At 36.7% G+C, this 24,733-nt stretch overlaps 2 protein-coding genes and 1 long non-coding RNA gene across 11 annotated transcripts; 1 reads left to right on the top strand and 2 right to left on the bottom strand.

The window, feature by feature from the left end:
* Positions 1 to 448: 448 nt before the first annotated feature.
* Positions 449 to 6,163, bottom strand: LOC111249837 (peptidyl-prolyl cis-trans isomerase FKBP4-like). Of its 2 annotated transcripts, XR_015319646.1 has the most exons (4): positions 5,882 to 6,095; positions 3,564 to 5,504; positions 2,836 to 2,994; positions 449 to 633 (listed from the first exon to the last, which is right to left on the bottom strand). XR_015319646.1 is itself a non-coding variant. In XM_022804239.2 (2 exons), the coding sequence occupies exons 1-2, from the start codon at positions 6,094 to 6,096 to the stop codon at positions 4,303 to 4,305; spliced, it is 1,293 nt and encodes a 430-aa protein (XP_022659974.2). In that variant the 5' UTR covers positions 6,097 to 6,163; the 3' UTR covers positions 3,057 to 4,302. The 2 variants fall into 2 exon arrangements, 1 of the variants encoding a protein (XP_022659974.2); XM_022804239.2 differs by lacking the exons at positions 449 to 633; positions 2,836 to 2,994 and having other exon boundaries at positions 3,057 to 5,504; positions 6,006 to 6,163.
* Positions 6,164 to 9,745: 3,582 nt separating this feature from the next.
* LOC111243092 (ATPase ASNA1 homolog) lies at positions 9,746 to 13,652 on the bottom strand. Of its 7 annotated transcripts, none has more exons than XM_022788159.2 (3): positions 13,499 to 13,652; positions 12,012 to 12,295; positions 9,746 to 11,065 (listed from the first exon to the last, which is right to left on the bottom strand). In XM_022788159.2, exon 3 carries the CDS (start codon positions 11,031 to 11,033, stop codon positions 9,981 to 9,983), a length of 1,053 nt encoding a protein of 350 aa, XP_022643894.1. In that variant the 5' UTR covers positions 11,034 to 11,065; positions 12,012 to 12,295; positions 13,499 to 13,652; the 3' UTR covers positions 9,746 to 9,980. The 7 variants fall into 7 exon arrangements, with proteins under 7 accessions (XP_022643894.1, XP_022643899.1, XP_022643897.1 ...); XM_022788164.2 differs by having other exon boundaries at positions 12,012 to 12,126; positions 13,499 to 13,567; XM_022788162.2 differs by having other exon boundaries at positions 13,416 to 13,541.
* A 6,038-nt stretch (positions 13,653 to 19,690) lies between these two features.
* LOC111243094 (uncharacterized) lies at positions 19,691 to 24,435 on the top strand. Of its 2 annotated transcripts, XR_015319648.1 has the most exons (4): positions 19,701 to 20,052; positions 21,574 to 21,760; positions 22,521 to 22,907; positions 23,574 to 24,435. It is a non-coding gene; the product is annotated as an uncharacterized LOC111243094 (long non-coding RNA). The 2 variants fall into 2 exon arrangements; XR_015319647.1 differs by having other exon boundaries at positions 19,691 to 20,052; positions 21,574 to 22,907.
* The last annotated feature ends 298 nt before the right edge of the window (positions 24,436 to 24,733 follow it).

Genomic DNA, 24,733 nt, shown 5'->3' with positions numbered 1-24,733 from the left:
ATGCACCCGTTCTAATGTAACGTCTTCTAAGAACCCACTAGTAGTGGCCACTTTCCTTCATTGAATGAGTTGTTTTTAAGTATGCAATGTGCAAGTGCTTCCTTCGATTCGTAGTGTTGGCTTATGTTTACAATAATGTGAATACAACTCCGACATATGGCGCCACTTACCTTACATAAGCATATATATATCCTTTGTTTGTTTTAGTTTGTTTTAGTAAAACTGTACTTATATTTTATCAACGGCACCCTTATACAATCACTACATAAAGCTCACAACCAGACTGCTTACACTGAGAAGTGCAGCGTTCTAAATATCAACCGAAATCACTGCATACTGCTAAAACTAAGTCGCATTTCTAGTGTAATCAGAGTTGTTCACTTACGCAGAGTCTTAGAACACAGGTATATAATTTTCATTCGAAATAGAAAGGATCAGTTGGCGTAAATAAATTTTCAGTTATATAGAAATTTTTTATTTTCATCTAATTCTTCGGTCTCAGAAGCACTATCTAACGGCATATGTCCTTATTTTAGATGCACTAGTTTTGACGGAGGGCCTTAGACCGCTTGGCCTCCGGTGTAAAAAGTCAGAGGCTGCTTCGAATGTTGTCAACAACCCATATTACACAACCTATATAAACAAAGAAAATATTTGTAAAAAACAAAAGGAAATATTGGTATATATTCTTTGTTTCCCAAATGCATTAGATTGTGCTTAAACCAAAAACGGATCTTTGAACTCACGCGCCTTACAAAAAAAAAAGTAAAATCCATGCTTTATACAACTTTTTTTTTTATATCTTCATATAGGCTCTAAATTTGTATAGTAGCCAATCTAGCTAATTCGTAAAACTAGAACTAGCTTAACAAAATAGCGTATTAAATATGTAGAGGCGTAACTTTTGCACAGTTTGTCTCATTCCCACAATCTTAGTGTAGATCTAATGACGGCACGTAGGGTCCTTTTTAGTTATCATACTCTACCAGACTGGAGTTTTCAGATTGAATCGAAGAACAAGCATCGCAGTAATGCAAAAACCGATTAGAAAATTGGTAATATCTCTATGACTTGCTCCAACGTCTGCTAGTCAGCAAATGAAAAGCAAAGAACTTGAAATAATCAGCTGTCCAGCTACTCGGTGTATCCTTATTTAGCATTAACTGTGCACACAAGTAAACCATACCAAATTCACTAGCCATAAATTAGATACGCTAAGGTATCAACTCTAACTGACTGAATATATAGTCTGGTATAGTCCGAAATAGGCTGGATGCATTATACACAGAGAGAGAGAGAGAGAGAGAGAGAGAGGAGTACCCTTGTCCCTCGTTTTTTAATTGAAAATTCGTTCGACTAATCGGCTTTTCAGAGTCCGGGCGTTCCTATCGGAAATAAGTATGTGTATATACGATAACCCTAGTTGGAAGCTCATTAAAATGAAAAAATATCCATAAACACCAATTTGCTATGTGCTATTTCTTTCCTCAGATCGAGCTTCTTTGTTTCGACTCACTTAATTTACGCTCATTCCAGAGATAAACGAAATCAAGTATATTCACTAAATCATCACTTACTTACCTAACCGACTTCTTGAAACCTCTGTATTTCAAGTTTTACTTCCGGTACAGCCGTTAGCCATTTTATCAAACGGCTGACTCCCCGCATGAAACAGAGTCCTAGGTTCAAACCCAGACCACTTCTTGGAGAGATTTGCTAGAGCTAGCTTGGCTATATGGTATCAAAGTATATGCCTATACATTTGAACATTTATGCCACTATATAACCTTTATCTAAAAGCAACGAAGTGCCTTCTTTAGCGAATCTTTACCTACTTCTGCCGTCTACTTAGGAGTTCAATGTTTAGGGTCTGTATACACACAAACGACACACAACTGGACGCTTCTAAGTCCAAACAGAGCAATTTCCATTAAATGACTTTTTGATTTAATAACTTTACCGCATGGGACAGAAGATTTCATTTCATAACAGGCTATCATAAACTTCCATAAGTATTTTATCTTAGTTTATATCAGATATAGTCGTCCATGCGGAACGTAGCTGACCCGTTAATATAAAACCAAGTTCAGTATTGAATAGAAACCTATCGAAAGTATTGACAGCTAAGATCTAGTTATAGCAAAGATAAACTTATGTTTTTAACTTGGCTATGAGAAGATATTATACAGGTTCTAAAATTTCCCAAAATACTCGGTTATGTCGAGAGCGAGCTATAAGCCACCAGAACTGTCAACTTGTTTCAATAGTTCGCCTGCCCTATTAGCGATCCGGGACTGCTAAATGAAATAATGGTATCAACTTCATGCAAATATTCTTAATAGTTGAGAAATTTCAATTAAAAATAAGCAATCAAGCGTCTTATTATAGTACAAGTATTTTTTTTCATACTTCCAGCAAACGTGTAGCAATAGATCATGGAGAATTAGCAAATTTGACTAATCTAGGAGCAGTCCGTTATATAACGCTTGTATTCCGTGGAGGATTTATTATCAAAGACCGCGTAAACTGTCGCTTTCAAAAACTTAGAAAGAACGTTCTGAAGAAAAAGTGAGCCTTGTAGACGAAATGATGAGAACCGCGGCGAAAACCCACCCATTTCAAGGTCAACGGGTGAGAGCTCAGGCTTGGTGCACGTAAACATGCTATATTTATCTCCCCGATATTAATAGGGCTAAAAATTTAAACAGAAGGAAAAACAGACATATATAAAGACGCTTCTTATTGCTTTTACATAAAAACAGTGGCGCATTTTTACATCGAACTGTGACTTACAATGAAAAAATTATTTTTTAGGATAATTGCAGATGGTCGTACCAATGGACGAATACGGCTGAACTGTTGAGACATTATATTACAGCAAATGTACGGCTGCAAAAGCCTAATTTGCAGAGGTTGTGCAGGTGTTATCCAGTACAGTCTCACGAATCCTGGCTCGTCCATTACGGTCGAACTGTGCTGTTCCATTTTTCTCATCTGCAGTCGTGTTTCGGAGATGATGAAAAACTCTATTAGAAACTAAACTCAGTGAACAAAAGTAAATCACTCCCAACCTCACGATAACGTTTATTTCATACAGCAGGAGTCACGGTAGCGATCATCCAAAGGTTACAAGTCGTTCATTGTCATCTACTTCATCATCTTAACATCACTTACGTAAATTTCTTCATAGCAAAACTGTTCATTTTAACATGTCTGAACATGTTCTTTTTGAGACCTTAGCTCTCTAGCAAATAGACTAGGCCGCGGAATAGATAAGGTACTACCTAATAGCAGAGGGTCATTAATAATGATGAATAGTTCAATTGAAAATAAGAGAACTATGCTTGTGACGAAGGCATGAACGGTCAGGAGATCACTATCTTGCATGTTATACTGAGCGACCCAACATTTGTACATGTAACATATATGAATAAGCTTTACAACCTTGCCTTTCACAATTTTTCGATATATATAGAATTTTACTGTCACTTCTGTGGCTTATAAGGCATTACAATACGTATGTTAATAGTAAATGATAAAGAGCTTAAAAAACCACCACCTACTGTTTCTGACTAAGTTTCGTTTCGTATAGCACTGTGATGCCGAGTTTGCCTCGTAATTTTCCAAAAGAGATGAAGCTTGTTTTTTGTTTCTTGAATTCGCCGAATTAGCTATAAAACAGTTTATTAAAGGTAACTTTCCTCATTGACATTTACATACTCACTCAAAACAATTTTAGGGCGCGCTGTAATTATATAATTGTAACGGTGGGACTCAACTGGCGCTAATTATACTAACAATAGCAGTAATAATAGGAAATCTGCTGGATTTCAGGCGCATTTTATTGTGTGTAAATGTTTGAAAAGGTTCATGACCTAATATGAAGTTAGCGTTACAAGGTTTTACAAGCTCCCACATAATCAAAATAAATTATTAATAAATTTGAAATATACATTGTGAAACAGAATATACAATGAAGTAGTTCAATAAGTAGACGTTACAAATGCAGATAATTACGAGAACACTCAAAAGGCCTCATATTTAACCTTCTTGCCAAATACTACGGTTAATTTAAAAAGTAAATTAGAAACTTTTTGATAAAACTGGGAAATATAATTATTTTTTGATAAAAAACAGTTGCACATATAGAATGATATTGACGGTCTGACATTCGTATCCGTACCTTTGTTGATAATTTGATAGAGTTGACCTTTAGTTAAAATAGAAAAACTCAGGATTTCACTCTTTGTAGGTCACCTAGTTGATTGGTTATGATGCCTATTATGTAATACGCTGTTTAATCTAGTTGCAAAGAAATTCCACCTCTATGTTCTCACGGAATAACTTCACAACTATTTCGCTATCCATTTCAGACTGCAAAGCATTTAGAATGGATTTCACGTCCTCAAAAGAAAATCCGCCGCGTATCAAAACATCTGGTTCTCCAGAGTCAGCCAGCTCCTTACACAGCTTCATCACGTCTTCGACTATACGGCCAGCATTTGCCGCCTTTCTTTCCATTATTATACTAGCCATTTGCTCGTAGTCTTGGTGGCATTCATCATCCGACTCAGAGTCATCGATTAGGGTTACGTGTCGATTGATTTCATCAAGCTTTTCCCTATAATCTCTATTGGTAACATCCCTTAGATGGGCTTGACGCACCTTTTGTCTTGCTATGTCACTATAACCAAGGGCGAAGTATGCGCAGCCTTGTAAAAAGATAATTTCAGTGTTTTTGGGATCGATTTGGAGTGCTCTTCGGGTGGACGACACAGTAAAATTGTACCAACCCAACTGCATTGCGGTCTGCGACGCAAGCTTTAGTATATAAAGGAGTGTTCGTTCATGCTCCTGTTTCTGCATCGGCTCAAGGATCCTTTGATCGATTGGTATTGTTTCGAGCACTGTGATGCCTCTCCTCAACGACTGCATTGCGGTGAATTTTTTTCCTGCAAGCAGTTGTTTTCTAGCCTGGGCAAGCAGTTCGACGAAAGTAGGCGTTGCTGATTGTAGGCTTGAAAACTGCTCAAGTTGTTCTGCGTTGTTATTTATTTTCCAACGTATAAGACGAATCTTGTAAACAAGAGCGGTGCTCGGCTGGATCTGTTCTTTTGCTTTGTCTCCATAGTTCAGCCCGGCGCAACCATAGGCCATCAATGGATCTATATATACTATTGCCTCTTCGTCTCTACACATAGTTAACACAGCTTTCTGTAGGCCAACGGGCATTATATTTGTCACTGACTTAACATAGGGGTTGCATTCGGTGTGCTCATAGATTTTTATAAAATCACTTGGTAATTGGTTGTCGTAGAAACTTTCGAAGATCTGCTCAATATAGCATGCATCCTTACGAGTTACGTACATTGTCATTGTGAGCTGCACGTCGGCTTGTCTAGAAACTACCCGCCCTACGCCTTGTATGAGCACCAGCTTATATACGAGTCCATGCATATCTTTGACAACTCGCACAACGGGTGCATTACAGCCGCTATCGGTGTCTGAAGGAAAACAAAGTGACAAAAGCGCAGTGAAAACACGAACTTAAGCTAGTTAAAATGAGTGTTTTTTTTTATTTTAAACAAACGATAAACAATTTCGGCAAAATTGAAAATTTGTAGTACTATTATGCCACACTGTAAATGGAATTTGAAGGACAAATATAAAGGGACTTTTTTCAGACGGAGCTTAGTAAGGTGGCATAGTACTGCTACAATACTACTGTAAATTATGGATTAAATTTTCGGATAATTTCATTATTTTTTTACGCAATATTTTTACTACAACGCACTCTTCCGAAAATAATAAGCATTTATGACAGCAGGTAAGAACAGAATCTAATAAACTTATCTTCTTCCTTAACTTACTGTGAACTTACTAGAATTACAGTTCGATGCTGAAATGCTAATTTTATCGGCGGACGATCCTTTCAAAGAGCTGAGTTTTAGCTTCGAACCATAAAAATCATGACGTCGGTGGTATAAGAAGCCCAATATACTTACGTATTTTTGGACGGGCTGCGTCATTTTTTAAATCACGAGATTGCGGGAGCATCTTGTCAATTATTATCCATTGACGTAGACCCGTCATCATATGATTATGTTATAAATTTCTACTATCAAGGATATGCCAAGCGACGTCCGAACTGACGACGACAGTGGAAAGGGCAGATCCAAACAGAAAGATAGGCGGGCTCAAAGTCTAGTTTTTGAAACATTAATAATTATGGAAATAGAAAAATATTGGAAATTCGAACAAAAATCCTATTATAAATTCCATGAAACAAAAGATACAGTAGCACCATGGCTCTTATTAGACCTAGCATAAAAATAAGTAAAAAGAAACAAGGCATAATAAATCAAAGTAAATAAAAAAAGGTGAAGAAGAAAAATACAACTTGATGAAGACAAGTTGTCTAGCTAGTGAAAGGATACATCACATAAATGCATTTCATTACGACTAGAATATCTTTCCATGAAATCGTTTAATGCACATTTTAACACATTTAATATAATCTGATTTGTGTTTACTCAAAACGTTTGTTCTATTTACAGAACCGAAATGATGTAAATATATAAGAAATAGGAGGCCTACACTGAGTTAGTCATAACTTTTTGGTGTTCACCAACACTTTTAACCCATTTTTTTTTCTTCCATGCGATTAATCAATTATATTTAGTATGCTACTACCACTAGAAGTAGAATTTTTATTCTGTTTTCAGGCTATAGCGTCTCACATGAAATTCAGTCTTGTAGCAGATTCTCTATGTGCATTTACAACAACCCCAAATGTGTTTATATAACGTTGCCTAGTCTAAATGAGGAACACCAGCTCTTTAAATTTTTTTTCTTCAAAAAGATATGTTGGCTTTATTCAGTTTCTTTGAGCTATTTATTTTGTTATTATCTTTGCGACCCCTTGACGATAAACTTAATTTAGGCAGCAACAGTAGATAGTTATATGTTTTTACACTATCGTAAAGAAAGACTTCTACGATGCACAGTGTTCTATAAAATCCACGTCATTTCGAACAGCTTGAGAATCACTGTTTTATCCATATAGACCAGAATTAAATTTTTTCAAATGTCTGTTCGACTGTTGTTACCGGACCAGATAATCTAATAATAAAAAAGTTCTATTTTTTTTCAAATACCCACATGCCCTTTTATTCAAATTAATTAGAGTCTATTTATTTCTGCAAAAAAAAAAACTGCCTATGTAAGGAAGTTCACCCGTGTGTTCTAAATATCACATCAAAGTCACTTTATTGCGTGGTGAATACGTCTGTTAGCAAAACGCGGAATCGGTAACAACCATTGTTACCACGGGCTGAAATCTCATAACATTGGTATCCTCACTGGAATTTGTCAATTATTATTTTCCAGCCCGTTATCTATCTAATAAATTTAGTCATGCTGTTCTACAAGAAAGCTTGGTTCTTAAAGACGTTTAACCGGCTAGTAACTGATTTACATATTTGCCACCCTAACGAAAATTCGAGGTCCGCAAATATTAACTAAATGTAAGTTAGCTTAACAGATTCCTTTATAACATAAAGTATCGTTACGCCTCTACACAGGACCTTTCAAGGTGCTCTTATTCATCGAAACGATTGTTACATCGATACAAATACTGATGGAAGACAAGACTTAATGTATCAGAAGATCTTTCACATAATTAAGTCTTCAGGAACAAAATGATCTATTATACCACGTGTCATATGCAGATGAGCTTTATCTACTTCTGTTGGCAACTCACAGCTTTAACAACCATGACTATGGTTAGGATGATGCTAGATTATGTAATGTGCGTCGAAGTATGTTAAAATTACGCGCTATTACAGCTAAACTGAAAGATGTCTTCAGGTCTTCAGACTAGTTAGAGATATTTTCATGTCATACGGAGCGAATATGCTTTTTGAGTGAAACTTTCCTAAAATATGTTTAAAAAGATGAGCTTTATACATTAACGAATCTAATGTGAAGTTGTCTTTATAGGCATTCGTACGATAAATGTGACTATGTGCCGAAAAAAACAAAAAAGGAAGTAAAAAATGCATGTGGTTTGTATATACGCGTGACCTTTTTCGTAAGTGGCGCTACTCTATAAGTTCTTACAGTAGTTTGATGTCGCTACAGTTTTTGTGGTCAGTTCAGCATATCTTTATGTTATGTCCCCTACATTCAATATCGCCGTTTGAAATTCCATCAGACTGTTGGCTTCCAGCATAAACGTCATGCGTTTATATCCGGCTTCGAACCTGGACCACACCGTGTTCTTAATATTAGCGCGGAAGTACGCTAACCACAGACTATATGGGGACGAGATTCGTTTGTCTGGACAGTATGGGTACAGTAGTTCCTAATCGTGGGAGTCCCTAACGGTTCCGAATTAAACCTGCTACATTTGTATGGTTATTCAATGATATTTACTCGTATGTACGAAATATATGTTCTATATGCACCTGTTAGAAGAATTCAAATATTCAAAATGCAGTTTTATTTATGGTCTACTAATAGCTTATGACCTCATAGCTAATATCGGATACTTTTAGTTAAAACATATGTGGCCTCTTTGTGTTAGTCTTGTACTTTTAATATAAAGGTTTTCACTTTTTAAAAACTCAGAAAAATGTTTAAAATATTATGATTTTACATCAAAGAAAAAGTTGAGCAAAGCATCAAAGATGATATTATTGAGTATAGTGCCAAATGAATTTATCGGAACAAAAATTCGTAAAATGCTTTAAGCCAGAAAAATATAAGTAATATTTTTATTTGAATTATTAAGTTGCATTCAAGAGAACGATTTAAATAGGGCACACATGAACCTATCGTTTTGTCATAAGATTAAACTGATAAAAGATTATTTCTAATATTGTAAATCACTATCCTTTATGCATAATAGGATTACGACCATGTTATTAAATGGGGAATAAGCTATGTAATACCGAATAGTGTCGACTTTTTAGAAATCTGCAATTAATTTTTCAAAACAGCTTTTATAGAGCTCTTTGAGCCAGGGTCAGTTTAACATGTCTTCATTACTTGTAGCAAAATCTACCTCAATAAGCTTTAAATGCTCAAATAAGAAGCAAAGACATTTAGTGCACCTAAATTATAGAAAGTAAATTTCTTTAGTTCGTTTTTTGGAGAAATATTCAGTATCCAAATTGTTACTAACAGATGGTTTTTTCATCTCCGTTTTTTTGCTGTTTTTACATGGCCGTGTAGAGCATCGTATACCTAGTATGGGCCCATGAGCATGAAATTCGACTATGGAGGGTGGATTCCTCTCCGCTAAATCCAGTATCAACTAACTCCCAATTCCTTTCTCATACATTAACAGTTCGGCTTTTCAATCAAAAGTTAATAGGTACAACAGATACAATTACAGACATCAACAGGTACCATATTGTAATATAAATTAATGCAAATATTCGATTTTCCGCCGATCAACATATCACGTCGTTTGCTATAAAGTAAGTACACAGAATTTACTCTTGAATAGATTTTGGTACAAACAGATTGAGCGTAGGAAATTGATTTTAACGGCAAAAATATCTCAAATTATCATTATTTTGCCATTAACTTCAGAATTAATTGATCTCATATTTCTTAGTAGGTATTTATCTACACAATACGATAAGTGTCATCCCGATCTATTGACACGAGAATATTATGCTTTTTATATTAAACAAAGGTTATTTAATTCTTCTTAAATAAAGACACTTAAAGCAAATGAGTGTACCTGGACATATTTATTCAACAAGGAAGTTTAGTCAGAACAGGAAACGTCTCGCAGATGTCTCATAATGTCTCACTGTTTTCTTTGTCCGGTTAACCCCTAAATAACTGATCAATGAAACATGTAGAAACCGTTGTTATTACTTATTCATTAATGGGATATTTATTAGCTGTGATCTGACAAAAACCGTGAAAGCTAGTGATCTCTTGTGTTGTCATATCGAACGCCATTAGTCCTTTTGCTCAGTATGAGTTTTAGACGTTTTTGATTGCTGCGCAGATTGTTTAGAAGTCTCTTGTGATGGCGGTATATAAGGCTTAACAAGGTTTTCCGAGAACTCTTTTACTTGGTCTACTCCCCGAACCTCGCGCTCTAATAGAGGTAGTTTGACAACGTGGAAATCCTCATAAAGATCGTTAATTTGATCCAAATACTTTGTCTGAAGTTTAACACGTGCCCGACACATACGGCAATCATCATCAGCTTTAGGAAATAGCAACTGATTTACAATAATATTGTGAGTATCTATGCCGCATTTCGTCAACTCCTGCACGAGCCTCTCGGTTTCATATAAAGAAAGAAACTCAGCTATACAGACACAAATAAAAGTTGTTTGCTCCGGATTACGAAACTGTTCGTTTACTTGCCTAATTACTGGTAATAGCTCCTCCAATTTATTCGACATCAGGTCAGCTGAGAGATCTCCTGAGCCAAGCATGCTAGCTACCTGACTGATAAGTGGGCTTAGCTGATTTTTTAGATTGAGAAGTTTACCAAGTCCCTTTTCCATGATTTGCGGAAACGACAGAAGGCGTAGAGTGTGGCCTGTTGGCGCAGTGTCGAACACGACCACGTCAAAATTCATTCCCTTAACAAGTTTCAATACCTCCGCGTAAGACATTGCCTCATCCACACCAGGAAACGCCTGCACGAGTTCATGAACCATACCTCTGCTCATTTTATATGGGTCGCTATCACTGAAGTATTCATCGGGAAGTTCCGAGAGACCAAGATTAGGGTCTACTTCCATTGCATATAGGTTAGGGAAACCCTGTACGAGCGTGGGAACTTTACTGAATTTTTGATTGAACGCATCAGAAATGTTGTGCGCAGGGTCGGTCGAAATGATCAGAACGCGTTCCCGTTTTTTCGCTAACTGAACAGCAAGGGAACAAGAGCAAGTTGTTTTGCCAACACCACCTTTGCCGCCAACGAAAATCCATTTCAACGATTGCTGGTCAAAGATATTCTGCAAAGACGGCTCCAGTGGTTCCATATCCATAATGACAACCTAGATAGCTTTTTTTCGGACACCTGTAGCAATAAGAAATAGGCGACAATCAATTGAGAATGCTGTTTTACGTTATCTGTCATGTAGATAGGGTTACTCTTACCTAATTCTATAATAACAAAAATTTATCGAAAAATGTGTATTTCATAATGCACTACGATCTTTTAAATATGATTGCACTCAATATATCGCCGAATTAAATTAAAGCAAAAAACGAAATCCACATCGTAAGTTCTATTAATTATGCAGCCAATGCGACTAACGTCTGACAATACAGAACTGCCCTGTCATAAAAACTTTTCTGTTCTGTCTTGGTTAGCAATATATATAGCAACTACAACATAGGGGGGCTCATGAAGAGCTGCCGAAACGATGCTACTTTATGATTACATTTGAAAGAAAATGTCATTTTATTCAATACTACGGTTTACTTGTTGTATACACAAAATGTTCTCAAGATATTCTGAATTTCCTGCACAAGCGTAACAACTGACTAATTTTTGCTCACAAAATAACGTTGACTATACTTTTTCGTAAATTCAAATTAAAACTTAATCGGTGAAATCGCATTTATTCGCCTTCCCTGGTAGTCACTACTTTGTATATATAGCCTAATAACGCAATATGAAAAAATTAGAACGAATAGAGCGCCAAAAAGTTAACAGCTGTAAAGTTGTACAAGGCAAGTATTGGATTTTAAAGCGTACTGTCTTCATATACATTGCTACAATTCAAAATCAACCCAAACACAAGTTCCCCTCTATAAGTAGTTCTAATCAAGGTAAAAGGATACTTAGCAGATAATGTTTAAAAAATAGGGTCAGGCTTTCCGCGTAATTCACCACAACAAGCTTGTACGGCTATGGCACCTGCCAACTTTATTGATAATCAATAACAATTTATATCTTTAATCAGGTATTATATCTAATACCTGTAGATAAGCGGATTCAGTTACTCTTAGATAAATACCTGAACTAAAGAAGATTCGCAGCAAATAGAATTCCTTTATTGCTACACTGTAGATTACACACGAGAGTCGATATCTCCGGAAATTAAGCACTTCCCGGCACAATAGACAACACAGCTGATGATGAATCAAGAGAATTTGAAATACCGGATCACAGGGCAACAAACGAAGAACAAGCAGACACAAAGAGCACCACCGAAGTCCGAAGCCAGTTGAAAAGTTAGCGGGTGCACAGATATAGATGGCGCTCGTTAGCCATTATTCATCCATTCATTTAGGACATTATCTATTAAAAAAAAAAGATTACAAATGAAGTAACATTGTGACATTTAGGCACAAAAACCAATATTCCAACTATCATTAAAATCTAAAATAAAAATAAAGTTAAAATTTTGTGTTAGACAACTGAGCTGTAATATCTGTTAGGGTTCCAGTATTTACTGAAATATATTAAATGAAAGACCACTTGAATGGGAAAACGCTTATCCAACGAAACAATATTTACTTGAAACGAGCTTTTCATTCTGCATTTTCATGTGTGTCAGTGATCTTTAAGGATGAGAACTACCCTCGTACCAACACCCAGTTCAACGCCTCTGGGATTAAACGTAAACAATTTTTGTGGACAGCCATTTACGGTTATATATAACCAACTTCCTTCCTTAATCTACTATAATAAAAATAGTAGATGCAATTAGATTGTATTGTCGTCATTCCGGATATGTTTGCAAAGCCTGTTACAAAATTTTTTTGATTTACTCGTCCACTGCTTGACTATATATTTCGCTGTGAACAGACACGAGAAACGACTTTCAATATTCACTTAAGGGAAACTATCAAATATTGCGCATTTCTTTCTTTATCTGGTTTACACATGATCATAGGTAAACACGCAAAGGAGCACTATGCATTTATTAAAGAATTAAATATAATCAAATTCATAGAAGTTATATTCACGTAATTAAGAGAGAATTCTAAATAAAGGGTAACTAACTGCGACACGTACGACAATACAAGTGCAAATTTTAACACTGGTACACAGATCAGATAGACATCACGTACAGAAATGTCCAAAAAATCATATTTGTACCATCTGTAAACAACCAAGGGGTACCGACCTACGGTCCTTACATAGAACATCTATAGTATTTGTGGGAACACTCAGACGTCGTTTATTCTATAGGGACGAACGCTGACATTGCTAGAATGTCATTTTGCTATCCAAATAATGTAATACGCAAAAAAACAACGACACAGTTTGAATCTGAAACTACTACCGCTATTGAGAACAAACTCAGCTGTTCGAAATTGTGAAACGTCTTTAAATATGAGATGGCGGTGCCTCACGTACCTTACCACACACTTATCTTCAACTTATTCTAATTGAGCTAGTTACGTATACATACGGAATACAAGCAGCATAAAGTACTGTCCGATTCTTATGCTACCGCTGCTAAATTCGCAACTGCAATAAAAATCAAATACCCACTGAGACTCTACAGGATAATCTCGCGCGGAGCTTCAGGTCGAACAGCCGGCGTGGTATCAAAATGGCGGCCGTGTGCTAAATGACGGAACGTTGAGAGGATGCGGTTTTAGTCGGGCTTAATTATCACAATAAAAAGCTTTGGAAACTTCTGTAGGTACTGGATTAAAAAAGTAGGTAATTGTGATATGTCTCTGACAAGGAATATACCGTGGCTCAAATCTTTTTTTAAACCTCTATGCTTTATATTCTCACAGGTTTAAAGCGGAAGCTTCGCTAAAGTCAAGCGGCATGGTGACCTGAAATAATGTTCCCATCAATGTTTACATTAAAAATATGCTCTGCCTCCAAGAAATGTTCTTTTAAAATATAATTTTCCACCAAGAGGACATGATTATGGCGAAATATAGAAAGCCGGCCTATCAGTAATAATGTCTTATAATACGGTCACAGTAGCTAATATACTAAGGTGTTACAAGCAAGTACGGCGGACTTTGATATTAAACAACTTTTGAACAACGCGTCGCTAGCAAACGAAGTTTGGATGATAAATACCCCATCTTATAGAAACCCGAGAGTAAAAACTAGTTGAGTTTACTTTAGGGGAAATAAATTTAGAAGGAAAGACATCTTTTGGTCAGGAAAACCAACGATTTGTGGTAGAGTTTTTATTTCGCTGCGGATTCAAATTTGATTAAAACCTTAGGCAAGGAAGCTTTAAGCGAAAGTGTAGTACGCGAATTATGCAAAGTTTTCGAGAACGAAGATTGGAATGTTGAAGACAAGCGAAGCGGTGACCAGCTGTTGGAATCTGAAGGACGAAAACGTGTTGCCGCAATCGAGGAGGCTTTCGACGAAAGTATAATCTGAAATCTAACCTGCCGGCCAAAACTGGCGCTTCGTATATAACGTGTTAAGCTCAAATACGAGTAAAAAATGGGTCCCCTGAGAATTAATCTTGAAAAAGTAAATTAACTCCAAAAAAGTAATTGAACACAAATATAATTCAACAATAATTAAATTATTCATGTTACATATCAAGAGTTTAAAGATATACATGTCCCTGGCAAATGGTTCCATTTCCAGCCAATTTTCGGCATACGGCTATTGAATTTGCAATAACGAACGAAAGCATGATGTCGATAAAGTAAATTCTGATTAGCTTGTGTCAAAAACATGCTATATGCTGTCAGAAAAAAATATGAATGATAATTTGAATTCGTTTACAACACACTAATATGTACAACAAGGGTTCTGCTGAACCAAAGTTAGCGCATTTACTGTATCTGTGCATGGATTGTTACAGGGGGTAAAGGCAAGTAGCACAATATGTATAAAGGTATGTTTGCATGGCTTATATGAATTAATTTTTCAGCTGTTTTTTATGGTGCCTTCAATTAAGTTTCAAATGAAAACAATAAATCACTTCGAAAATACTATTATCCTAGTAATGGCAAAGGGTAAGATTTAGATATGTTTATCTCTGATGCCATTTCAAAACCCTTAAACTTATATATTAATACTGATAGTCAAACTATAAAGAAGTTCAGTTAGCTAAAGCTAGATTAGATCCAAGAATTAAAGGGATTGATATATAATCAAATACTTTCAATAAACTCAAACGAGCAAATGACAATTATATTCATTTATTATGGTGCTAGCCTAATTCAGTCACACTTTTCCTGTTAATTAAGATCTCTGCCATCAAAATACCATTAAAATATGGGTATTACCGTAATTTAACCGACAACATTGTAAACAAGGGACTAATAGGGTGCGAATTATATACGGTATAAGTTAATCTCCAGTCGCAGATATTTTGAAGTGAACTTATATGGGAAGCCAACTACGGCACGAGTTTTACATATCAGGCCCATTCGTTTTCTAAAGAAAATTTCAATTGATTTAATTAACCATTTACTAACGTGCTTCTGTAATCCCGTTGCTAACTAACAAGGCACTCAAATAATACCACGACGAAGTAAATTAATCCTAAAACTATACCATTACTTTAAACGTATTGCAGTCTGAGTGGAAAAATCAGAGTACACACATAACAACAATTCCACACAAATAGTATTTTGTTATAGTGAATACGCTTCAAAAATGGTGTTGAATTTTTTTTTAGGTTTGTGTTTTATTATTACTTAAACAAGAGCTCATTCGAAAAACCCGCCTTTACTGTAGCCATTCGAAAACACTTTTAAAAAATTGCTATTTTCACCACTACAGTTATCGAAACATTTCCATGTTCTTTGTTTGCATATCTACTGTTTTTCGATAGCGCAATTAGATAGGCCCACTGTAAATCTTTTGGCACTGCAAAAAACGTACAATTTGCAAGCTTGGCGTGAAATAAAGCATGCGACATTTTCCTTTTTTTTTTTTTGGCAGTTCCTGTTGTATAATAACCGTTGTTTCGTCGCGTAGTTTCAACTCTCTGAAAAATTTTTAATATTTTTAGAGTTAGCTTCTGATTCTTATGATTGCGATTAAAGGCTGCCAGTGCCATCAGTGTAACAATTTCACGTACCGGTCCGCAGTGTGCGTTTAACAAACACTTTGCCGTAGACGCGGAGGAGGCACAATGCTGCTCATACTAACAGCTGTTATCCACACTTGCATTTTTTTCGAATTAGACCTGCATTTAGCTTGGTGTTTGCACAACAGTAGCAATAGTACTAATAAAGACTGTAGGGGTTAGGGCCAACGACTATAAGGAGAAAGAGAGAGAGAAAGAAATGCTCTGAGGTGACCTTCAGCTATCAGTAAAATTACGTTTTCGAGAAAAACTGTACAGTAAATATTACCATACTCATTTTGATTTGCACTCATCTGGCTTGGAGCAAAGTTGACCGCTTGTTATTCGTGTGACTTCAGTCGTGTATTTAAATAGCATGTATTGAATGATATGAACCGGACCAAACGCTGTTTTGACCGCTTTTCCATGTAGCAATGCTTTCGCATTTCAGAGAAAAGTATGCTTAATTGTTCACTGGCTTCTGGCATTAGTACTGTTAGAGTTTTCAACAGCCTGAAAAAACCCTCCTGTATTAAACAATCCACTCGGAGAATGGCTCTTCCTTCACCAGAAATTCTTCCTCGGGTATCCGCGCTACTTGTTTTTGTTCTGCCTCAGTTGTGGCTGACTCGAAAGTTAGCTTATATGACTCGAACAAAAAAAAAACAAGCTAATAGGGCATAAGCTGCAGAACGAAAAAAGGGTTGCTGTGGAACACCTGAATTATAGTAAGTTCCGGCTACCGTGATCGTATAGTTTTTTCCGATGCAGGACCGTGGTATCTAGCTTGGCATGGTAACTAACCATGAAAAGAAAACACAGAGTATGCCTAACTTTATTCACGAAACTACTAACATCTGAACAGTAGTTAAGCTGAACCAACAAGTCTGCTATCTATTGTGTTTAAGGCCTGCGTACATTAACGGCACCACACTGTCTATAGCCGCTACCACTTTTTGAAATGTCCTTTTCGTGGGTCAACCTCTCCCAAGGGCTTGGAATTCGATCGGCAACAAGCGATTATACCAGGCTTATCGTTTGAACGATACCACTCTATATAAAGTAGATAAATTGATAGTTCCACAATAAACGGCATGCGGTTATCTTTTTACTGGCGCACACAATTGGCGAATGGACTTAAAGTGTATATAACAGTAACTATCATTTCTTGGCACGTTACTCGGCGTTCGCGTATCAGTAATATATTTGAATTGAACTGAATTAAATGATAAGTCTACGGATCTTTATCAATAATCTAAACTGACATTTTTCACTGAGAATTTCCTTATTATTTCGTTTGTTTTGCTCAATATATACCTATTTATATACATAACAGATACATTCAAGTCCAGTAGGACCTCTAAAACGTCCTTTCTGATTTAAGAGATACTTGTTTCTTTTGCAAATAGCATAAATATCTGGTGCAGTGTTATTTATCTATCAGAAAGCTTTATGATATACAATACTTTACGAAAATTGAGCTGTAGTATAATAAGAAACCTTGGAACAACCGTTTTTTTGTTAGAAAAATCGCTGACGTCAATCTGATTAAAGTCCATCAGAGAACAATATTTTCTATGTTTCCCAATAAATCGCAGCTCGCCAATAGCGGCCTATTAATTCGTCTTTTCTTAAACCTCATGGGTCTCAGGCGGTAAGGCTTTCCAACTCTTGGTATCGGTTGACTTCCGGTGTGTAACTGTTGCATCCGTTTTGTGTACCTCCGGTCCGAACAGCGACGTCGGGTGGCGTGTTCTGGGCACCGGAAGCTCTGCAGTGCTCCTTTGGAGGTTTCGATGCTGTTGTGATGTGCAGCGTGACGTCGCGGCATGTGGCAGATTACCCCCGGTGAGGTCGTTCAGTCATAGTGGCCCATTGGGCTAACCGAATCCCCAAACTTAGTCTCCAAAGAGGCACTTTTAAGATCTTCAAAATGCCGTGTGTTGAACTTTATTCGGTGTATCCGATTGCAAGATTAATTTTGAAAATACCCGTTATTTTCGAAAACATGCACCAGGCATGTCTTTCGTCAGTATTAGTTGTGTGCTGCGGTAAACGGTTGAGATTTAAAGCGATACCACAGATAGTTCCTTTTTTAAATTTAATTAGAATGATTTTGCTTACTTGCAGAAGAAAATAGCATTCTCAATCCTGGTATTAAGCTGTCTCCTGTCATATATGTATTCTAGATGATTTTTGCTAGCCATGCAAATGCTATATTCTATCTACTGGTCGTGTGCTGCCCCTGTAATATATCCAGTTTTTAGAAACTTAACAACTTTGCGATAGTGCCGTGCGCGCAATTATTACGATACAATCAGGCATTGTAAGCAATCTACGTACACTCGAATTGACTGTTACAAACTGGTTTTATTTGGCCAATAGCTCACTGGAAAATCCTCTTCTTTCACATATTTCGAAATTTGCCGTGACCCGGGAGAACAGAACGCGTTAATGTATTCACCTGTCTATTTAAACACATAAATTTATATACATACTGTAACAGCGTGTCATTTCGGTACGATCACAAATGTAATGGCTGATTTGAATGATTCCTCAGCTGTATGTATCATTGAGTGTGTTTGATATAATGCATTACTCGAGTCTGAGACCTCACACAGGTGGAATAAATTCATGCATAATTTGACACTGGTAAGATCATGAAGACTACGAGTGATTTTACCGATCAATAGGCAATTAATGTGTTTATCAAACCTGTCTGCAGTGGTGCCTTGGAATTATAACAAAATTTGTGTTACAAGTAAAGATTTTCTTTATCACCACTGTCGTTGCATGACAAGTACGTATATGATGACCTTGTCTTATGTCACGCATATTGTGTACCTCGGGCTATCGTTCCTTAACTGACTTAACCACTTATATTGTAAACTACTATAATAGCCTACAATATAGGTAATATTAGTATTATTCTTAGGTATTGTTTACATACAAACATCTCAACTAGGTGTTTCGTTGGATATAATCACTAATATAAAAGGAATATGACCGTTCACGACAAGGTTTGTGAACAATGTCACGATAGTCATCGCGAATAATCATATCATTTTCCGATGATCCTTGCATTATGTTTGAAACCTTACTCGTAGCTCTATGTATGAGAGGATGGTGTTTATGATTCTAAATAAAGGTTTTCGAAACATTTCCATATGCGTGATCTCAGGAAGCATGATGTATTTTCGTGAAATAAATATTTAATAATAGGTCTTACAGTTTGGTGCGAGGAAAAGCTTCAGCTAGAGGCATACCCTACTAAAGCCCAAATTACATTTGTTAATTAAGCTGCAAATTTACTCAACTCTATTCTAACAAAACGTTCATCCTTGCTTCATCTTCAGCTATTGAATACAAAATAAGTCTGGGTAGCTAGCAACAGCCGTGGGTATAGTGTAGTGAATAAAATAAAATTGTGTCCCAAATCATCGCTAAATGCCTGTCACGAAACCTACAAGTAAAAGCTACGTAAGAAAATCGAGAACATAACCTGTAGGTACAATTATTTATAACCTGTCAAAACATCTGCCGAATTAAACTGGGTTTATAGAGTAAAACGACAATGTGCGATTGCTGTGTCATGTTTCTGCCCCGAAGCGAAAAAGAGTAGGAATTAAAGGAAAGTTTTAATACCGATTAACGTAAGCTTATTATTCTCTAAAATTATCAAGAATACCACTCATCGCTACAATTTTGAGTGACAAAATGGGCATATTATCAGCCTTGACTTGATATTTTAATGCGTTTGATAGCCATTGTATTTCTAATGAAGCGCTCTTTACTATACTAATCAAACAGACCCAATTGTGTCGGGTAAAAAGTTCCATTACAAACTGAACGACTGGAAAGCCTTCTCTAATACCAAAGGTACAGACGTCGGGGTTGACATCCAGTTACTTGTGCATCGCTTTGCCGACATCTTTTGATGTTTCTACCTTGGCGCAGAGTTGCTCGCTGCTTCTTAATTATGATTCGTGCTAATTACTCAGCCATGTCGAGGTCCTCGAAATCATTTGAATCCAAGGTAAATCAGAAGCTCCAGATCACGAATCTGTTTTAGGTTTGCTAGTATTTTTTTTTAGTACCTAGATTGTTGTATTACGCGGATCTCACAAGCCATATTACCAAAGTAAGCGTTATAGAAACTGTATATAGTAAGTACCCGTTATAGAAACTGATATCTACCATTTGTTTAATGTAAGCTACAGCCAAAGGGTGCCAATATGTTCCCAACGCCGACTCCGTGCTCAGACAAGGTGCATTAATCGGTACCTTCATACATGTTGGCGCTTGTTTCGGGGATTTTCCAGCGACTCTCCTCATGCGATCGAGTATGTTGACTATTCTACCCAAAGAGCGTCTTGTCGTTGTTCATTTGCCAATTGGTACTTCGCTATTGATTTATTTCACTCATGCCTTTGGGCTGAAATCGGTCAGCGCCATCTTAGTCTGGTGCCCATCGTGCTGATCTGTTAGAAAGACGTTATAGGACAGAACAGCGCCCGGTAGAACCGAATGAAATCTTTTATCGTCGCCATAGGTAAAACTCGTACAACCACACGTTATACGGTGATCTACCTGTATTTACGTTTTGTTCACCATAAGATATTGTTATTACAGCCACTCGTAATCTAAATGGCAATACTTGATATACCGTTTTCATTAGGGGGTAACTACGGGTGCTGGTAGTGCCACACGAGTTTTTCGGTATAATTAGACTTTGCTTTGTTGTATACCACGTATATTATTAGAGTGGATTGAATCCCGGGGTCTTTCGGTATCATCTCAACCGCCAGAAGGGATTTTGCTAATTTTCTGACGAGTCCGGGTAAATGTTCTACCCGCGCCGTTCCAACTATCCATATATACACACATGATACACGCAACAATTAAGTACGAATTTTACGGAGTTTTGTGTAACACGCTATCGAAACACCGAGATAGCTATATATCCGGCAGGACAATTGCGTAGCACAATCTAATTTCAATTGCTTTAATTACGTGTTGGATAATCGGTACCTTTTAGGATGATTTTTTGATTCAGTACTTGTAGCAAGTTTACAACTTAGTTGTTACAAAATAAAACTTACGCATCATTTGATTGCTATCAATTTCTTTTGGGGTTAAATGGATAGCCTATGCTGATTGGCCTTGTAGCCTAAACAAACGATATTGCCCTTAACAAGGAATTTATTTTACAAAGTACGATTATTTTACTTGCTTCTTGTGCAGACAAATAACGTTAAAGTATTTAATAATGCCCCATTTCTACAATCTACATACATCGAATGCATATAAATACGATACATCTCTATGGGCCAAACTGAGCTCGGACTGAGAGGCTAAATGATGTGTGCTCATGGAAAGATATCCCTGAACTTCGTTGTTGATATGCCAAATAATTGTTTTTTTTTTTATGATACGGTCCCCGTCACCGTTAGTTTTAGCATTGCTTAAAGTGCTAAAGTATTAATGCTAAGAAAATACACAACCTGTTAATGAGCTAATAATCTGTTTCTGCAATTTATCTGCTTTGATTTGGCAGTACTGGGGATTGAAGGTCACTGTATCCATCGTTTGTCGGTGATGTGATCGGCTATAGGACAGCTGTGCTCCAAATCACCTGATTAGCGGTACCACGAATTTCATGTACAATGTTACCATAAATCAATGTGCTAACACCATGATTGGCAATAATCGCCATAAGACATCCAACAACGTTACAATTGGCGGTAAATATACTGGTGTGACATGTAAATGGAAAAAAATTATGCATATGTATATTCCTATGTTTATTATAATATGTCCGCAAAGGAAGGCTATGCTATAATGCCACTATACATGTGGCCCAGGTACATGGCGTTGCGTAAAGTACTTCCAGGATGAAAAAGATTAGCGGACACGCATACGTTGTTCCGTGACGGAAGCCAAACGTCAAAGCTAAAATGCAAAACATTAACTTATCTTGGATAAAAAAAAGGTTGCAAAACTGCTTTAAGTTTGTCCTAACTGCGTCACTGGATAATCGGGCATGGTAACCAGCGATATAAACAAAGGAAATATACATCCTATATAGCAAACCTAGGGTATTCATGTGCAAATATACGGTAGTAGCGGTCACAATGTGTTTTAGAACCATCAGGAGTTAAATTGCCTAGTAGACTGCAAAATATCGATTATATATATTTCGAACTTGAGACAAAAACGCAAAATGATCGAGCTCGGTAAAGTATGCGTATATAAATTGGGCCACGAAAAAATTTTCTAAAATATTCCACTTCCTTCTTCGTCCGGTACTATGTTCACCGCTGCATCATGACAATGCGCCTGGTTGATTACGAAAAATGTTAACCGCAAACACACGACACTAATTACGATAATAATATGAATGCTGTAAAAAATGTTAACCGTTTATTTTTTTTTAATTTAATATTTTATTTTAATAACTTAATGTTTAAATTTGCCATTGTTGCTTGAGCCGCGCTTCCGTAGACCGTTTCATGATTGAAGCCAGTTGTCTGGAATACTGCCGAACGGCTGAAGTACCGGATTTAAGAGCACGAAAAAACAGAATATCCATTCAGGTATGCAGCATCACCTGTCTCGTTGTTGCCTACCCATTTTCGAACCAGTCAGTCTTTTCGTTAACTGTCGTCTGCTCAGTTCGATAGCTACAGAAATCGGCATGATCAGTTGTTTAATTTTTGCAGTTGACTTCTACGAGTTACGCATTGATTCTTATTATGAATCATATGTATGTAAAGACTAAGAATATTTATATTGGTTGTCGTTAGACAATCGGTGAGAAATGTTGATGGAAACCGGTTAAATACTGACGACTGAAATAATTCGTTTGCTAGCTTATCCGCTTTATCATGTGTATGTACAATTCCATGCTTCATCGCTTTTGTCCAAAACAAGCTTCCATAACAAAATTGCTAGATAATTGCAGTGCATGAGGAGTTAACCTTCAGTCAGTTCTACATCTAACTCGAATTGTAAATGCTGAAATTTTGTTGGGTACTAGGAAATGGTTTTCGCGACGAGTGTGATAATAATATACTAAAGAATGGTAAACAGGAAATTAATGCTGTGGAGCATAGGAAATGAAAAAGCGTGGCGATCGTACGAGAGTTCGCTACATAGACTCGGTATCTAATGGTGGTAACTAATCTACAAAACTGAATATAGACTCTATGGCGAGTTTGTTTGGAAATGTTGCCCTATCCTTAGTGTTATATAATAATAATAAAAAAAACCTGCCCCTTATAGCGTTATTTGTCATACTTTGCTATATTATTCGCTACTTAAGGTAGAAGCAGTTAAAAAGATTGTATAAGTTATTTGAATCTGAAAATATATCCAACCGTAATTTTAGTGGTGGTAATTCGCGGTTCTATTTAACAATAGTCGTTAGGTGTCCAACCATTGTTTTAGAGTTTACTACCTGGCAAAGTACTATGTAATGCTGCAATATTTTTTAAACTGTCAATTTTATAAGCGGCAATTCTATTGTTTTTTTTTTGTGTTTGTATGCATGACCAGCAACTGCGAAGTGCAACGCCGCGGAGAGAACGTTTTTCATGTGCTTGTTGGTAAGCTCGTGGCAGTTCCTGGAACAGAACCAGCAGTTCCCGTGAATGCTGAAGTGACACTAACTTTGGCCTTGAAAAACTTTGTCCTGAACAAAATAACAATTTGCGACGAGGTACTGATTTGAGTAGGCGGCCCGAGCATTCCAACAGCTCGCCTTTCGTCCGTATGCTTAGCCCGCATTATGCCCATTGGCCTGAAGCTATGAAATTCATGAGTGCTGAAGAACAGGCCTACGTTTGGATACATCCATTCATCGCGTCTGGATCATCTAAGTTCCTCTATGGAGTCAGTTCTGCCGAACAGTGAATTAATGTGTGAGCTATCCTTAGTTAGATGACTCTTGAATTTGCAATTTCTCGTTTCAGTGTTGAAGTTTTGACTTGATGCAAACTGTTTACGAAGATCGAAGCAGAGCTCAAAAACTTCTTGCTCTGCAAACATTGCACCAAATCGTTAAACTGTAAGAATCAATACGTAACACTTCTCGATGGCTCAGACCCAGGCGAGGAACTATTATTATATAATTGGCCGGCGACTACAAAAAAACAACAGACGCAATATTAAGGATATAAATAGCATCTCTCTTCGAGGAAATCGAGGAGCATGTCTAAACCAAGAAATCAACTATATATATTAAGGGTGGCTTTTTGGACGCGATTCTCAACGATAATAAAAATCGCGAAAAATCAAAGACTCCTACTTAATTGTTATCGAAGATCTGTACAACAAACTGGAAATAATTATTCCATAAAAATAGGACTGCAAAATAAAAACTAGTCTCGTTTTTGTGAGAACTAGACACGTCAATTCATCGTCGACGTCGTCTCTATCGTTTACGATCAGATTTTCATATTAATCATTTTCGATGTTTACCAATAGACTTGCTTATTTCAACATTTAGTTATTTCGTGTGATAAGGGCGCAGATCAAAATCGTGTACGGCATTTGTCCTGCGCTACGAAGATACTCAAGTATACTGGGTAGGTATTCTGTATACGATAAAATAGGTTATTAGATCTCTTGCGATTTTAGCAACTATGCATTTAATGTTATCAATATTTAACCTTATCTTATGTAAGCCAGCCCATTGAAAACCCCTTCAACTTAAC

The sequence above is a fragment of the Varroa destructor genome, unplaced genomic scaffold (assembly GCF_002443255.2).
Source record: "Varroa destructor unplaced genomic scaffold, Vdes_3.0 BEIS01000001.1, whole genome shotgun sequence".
In the NCBI taxonomy this organism is placed as follows: domain Eukaryota; kingdom Metazoa; phylum Arthropoda; class Arachnida; order Mesostigmata; family Varroidae; genus Varroa; species Varroa destructor.
The sequence above is the reverse complement of the archived record's forward strand: the minus strand, read 5'-3'. Positions and strand labels throughout refer to the sequence as shown.

Coding starts and splice junctions, on each gene's coding strand:
- LOC111249837 (XM_022804239.2), bottom strand. CDS start 6,096: ATGATGACGGGTCTACGTCAATGGATAATAATTGACAAGATGCTCCCG. Junction 5,505..6,005: donor CGCAGCCCGTCCAAAAATAC/GTAAGTATATTG, acceptor GTTTTCCTTCAG/ACACCGATAGCGGCTGTAAT.
- LOC111243092 (XM_022788159.2), bottom strand. CDS start 11,033: ATGGATATGGAACCACTGGAGCCGTCTTTGCAGAATATCTTTGACCAG.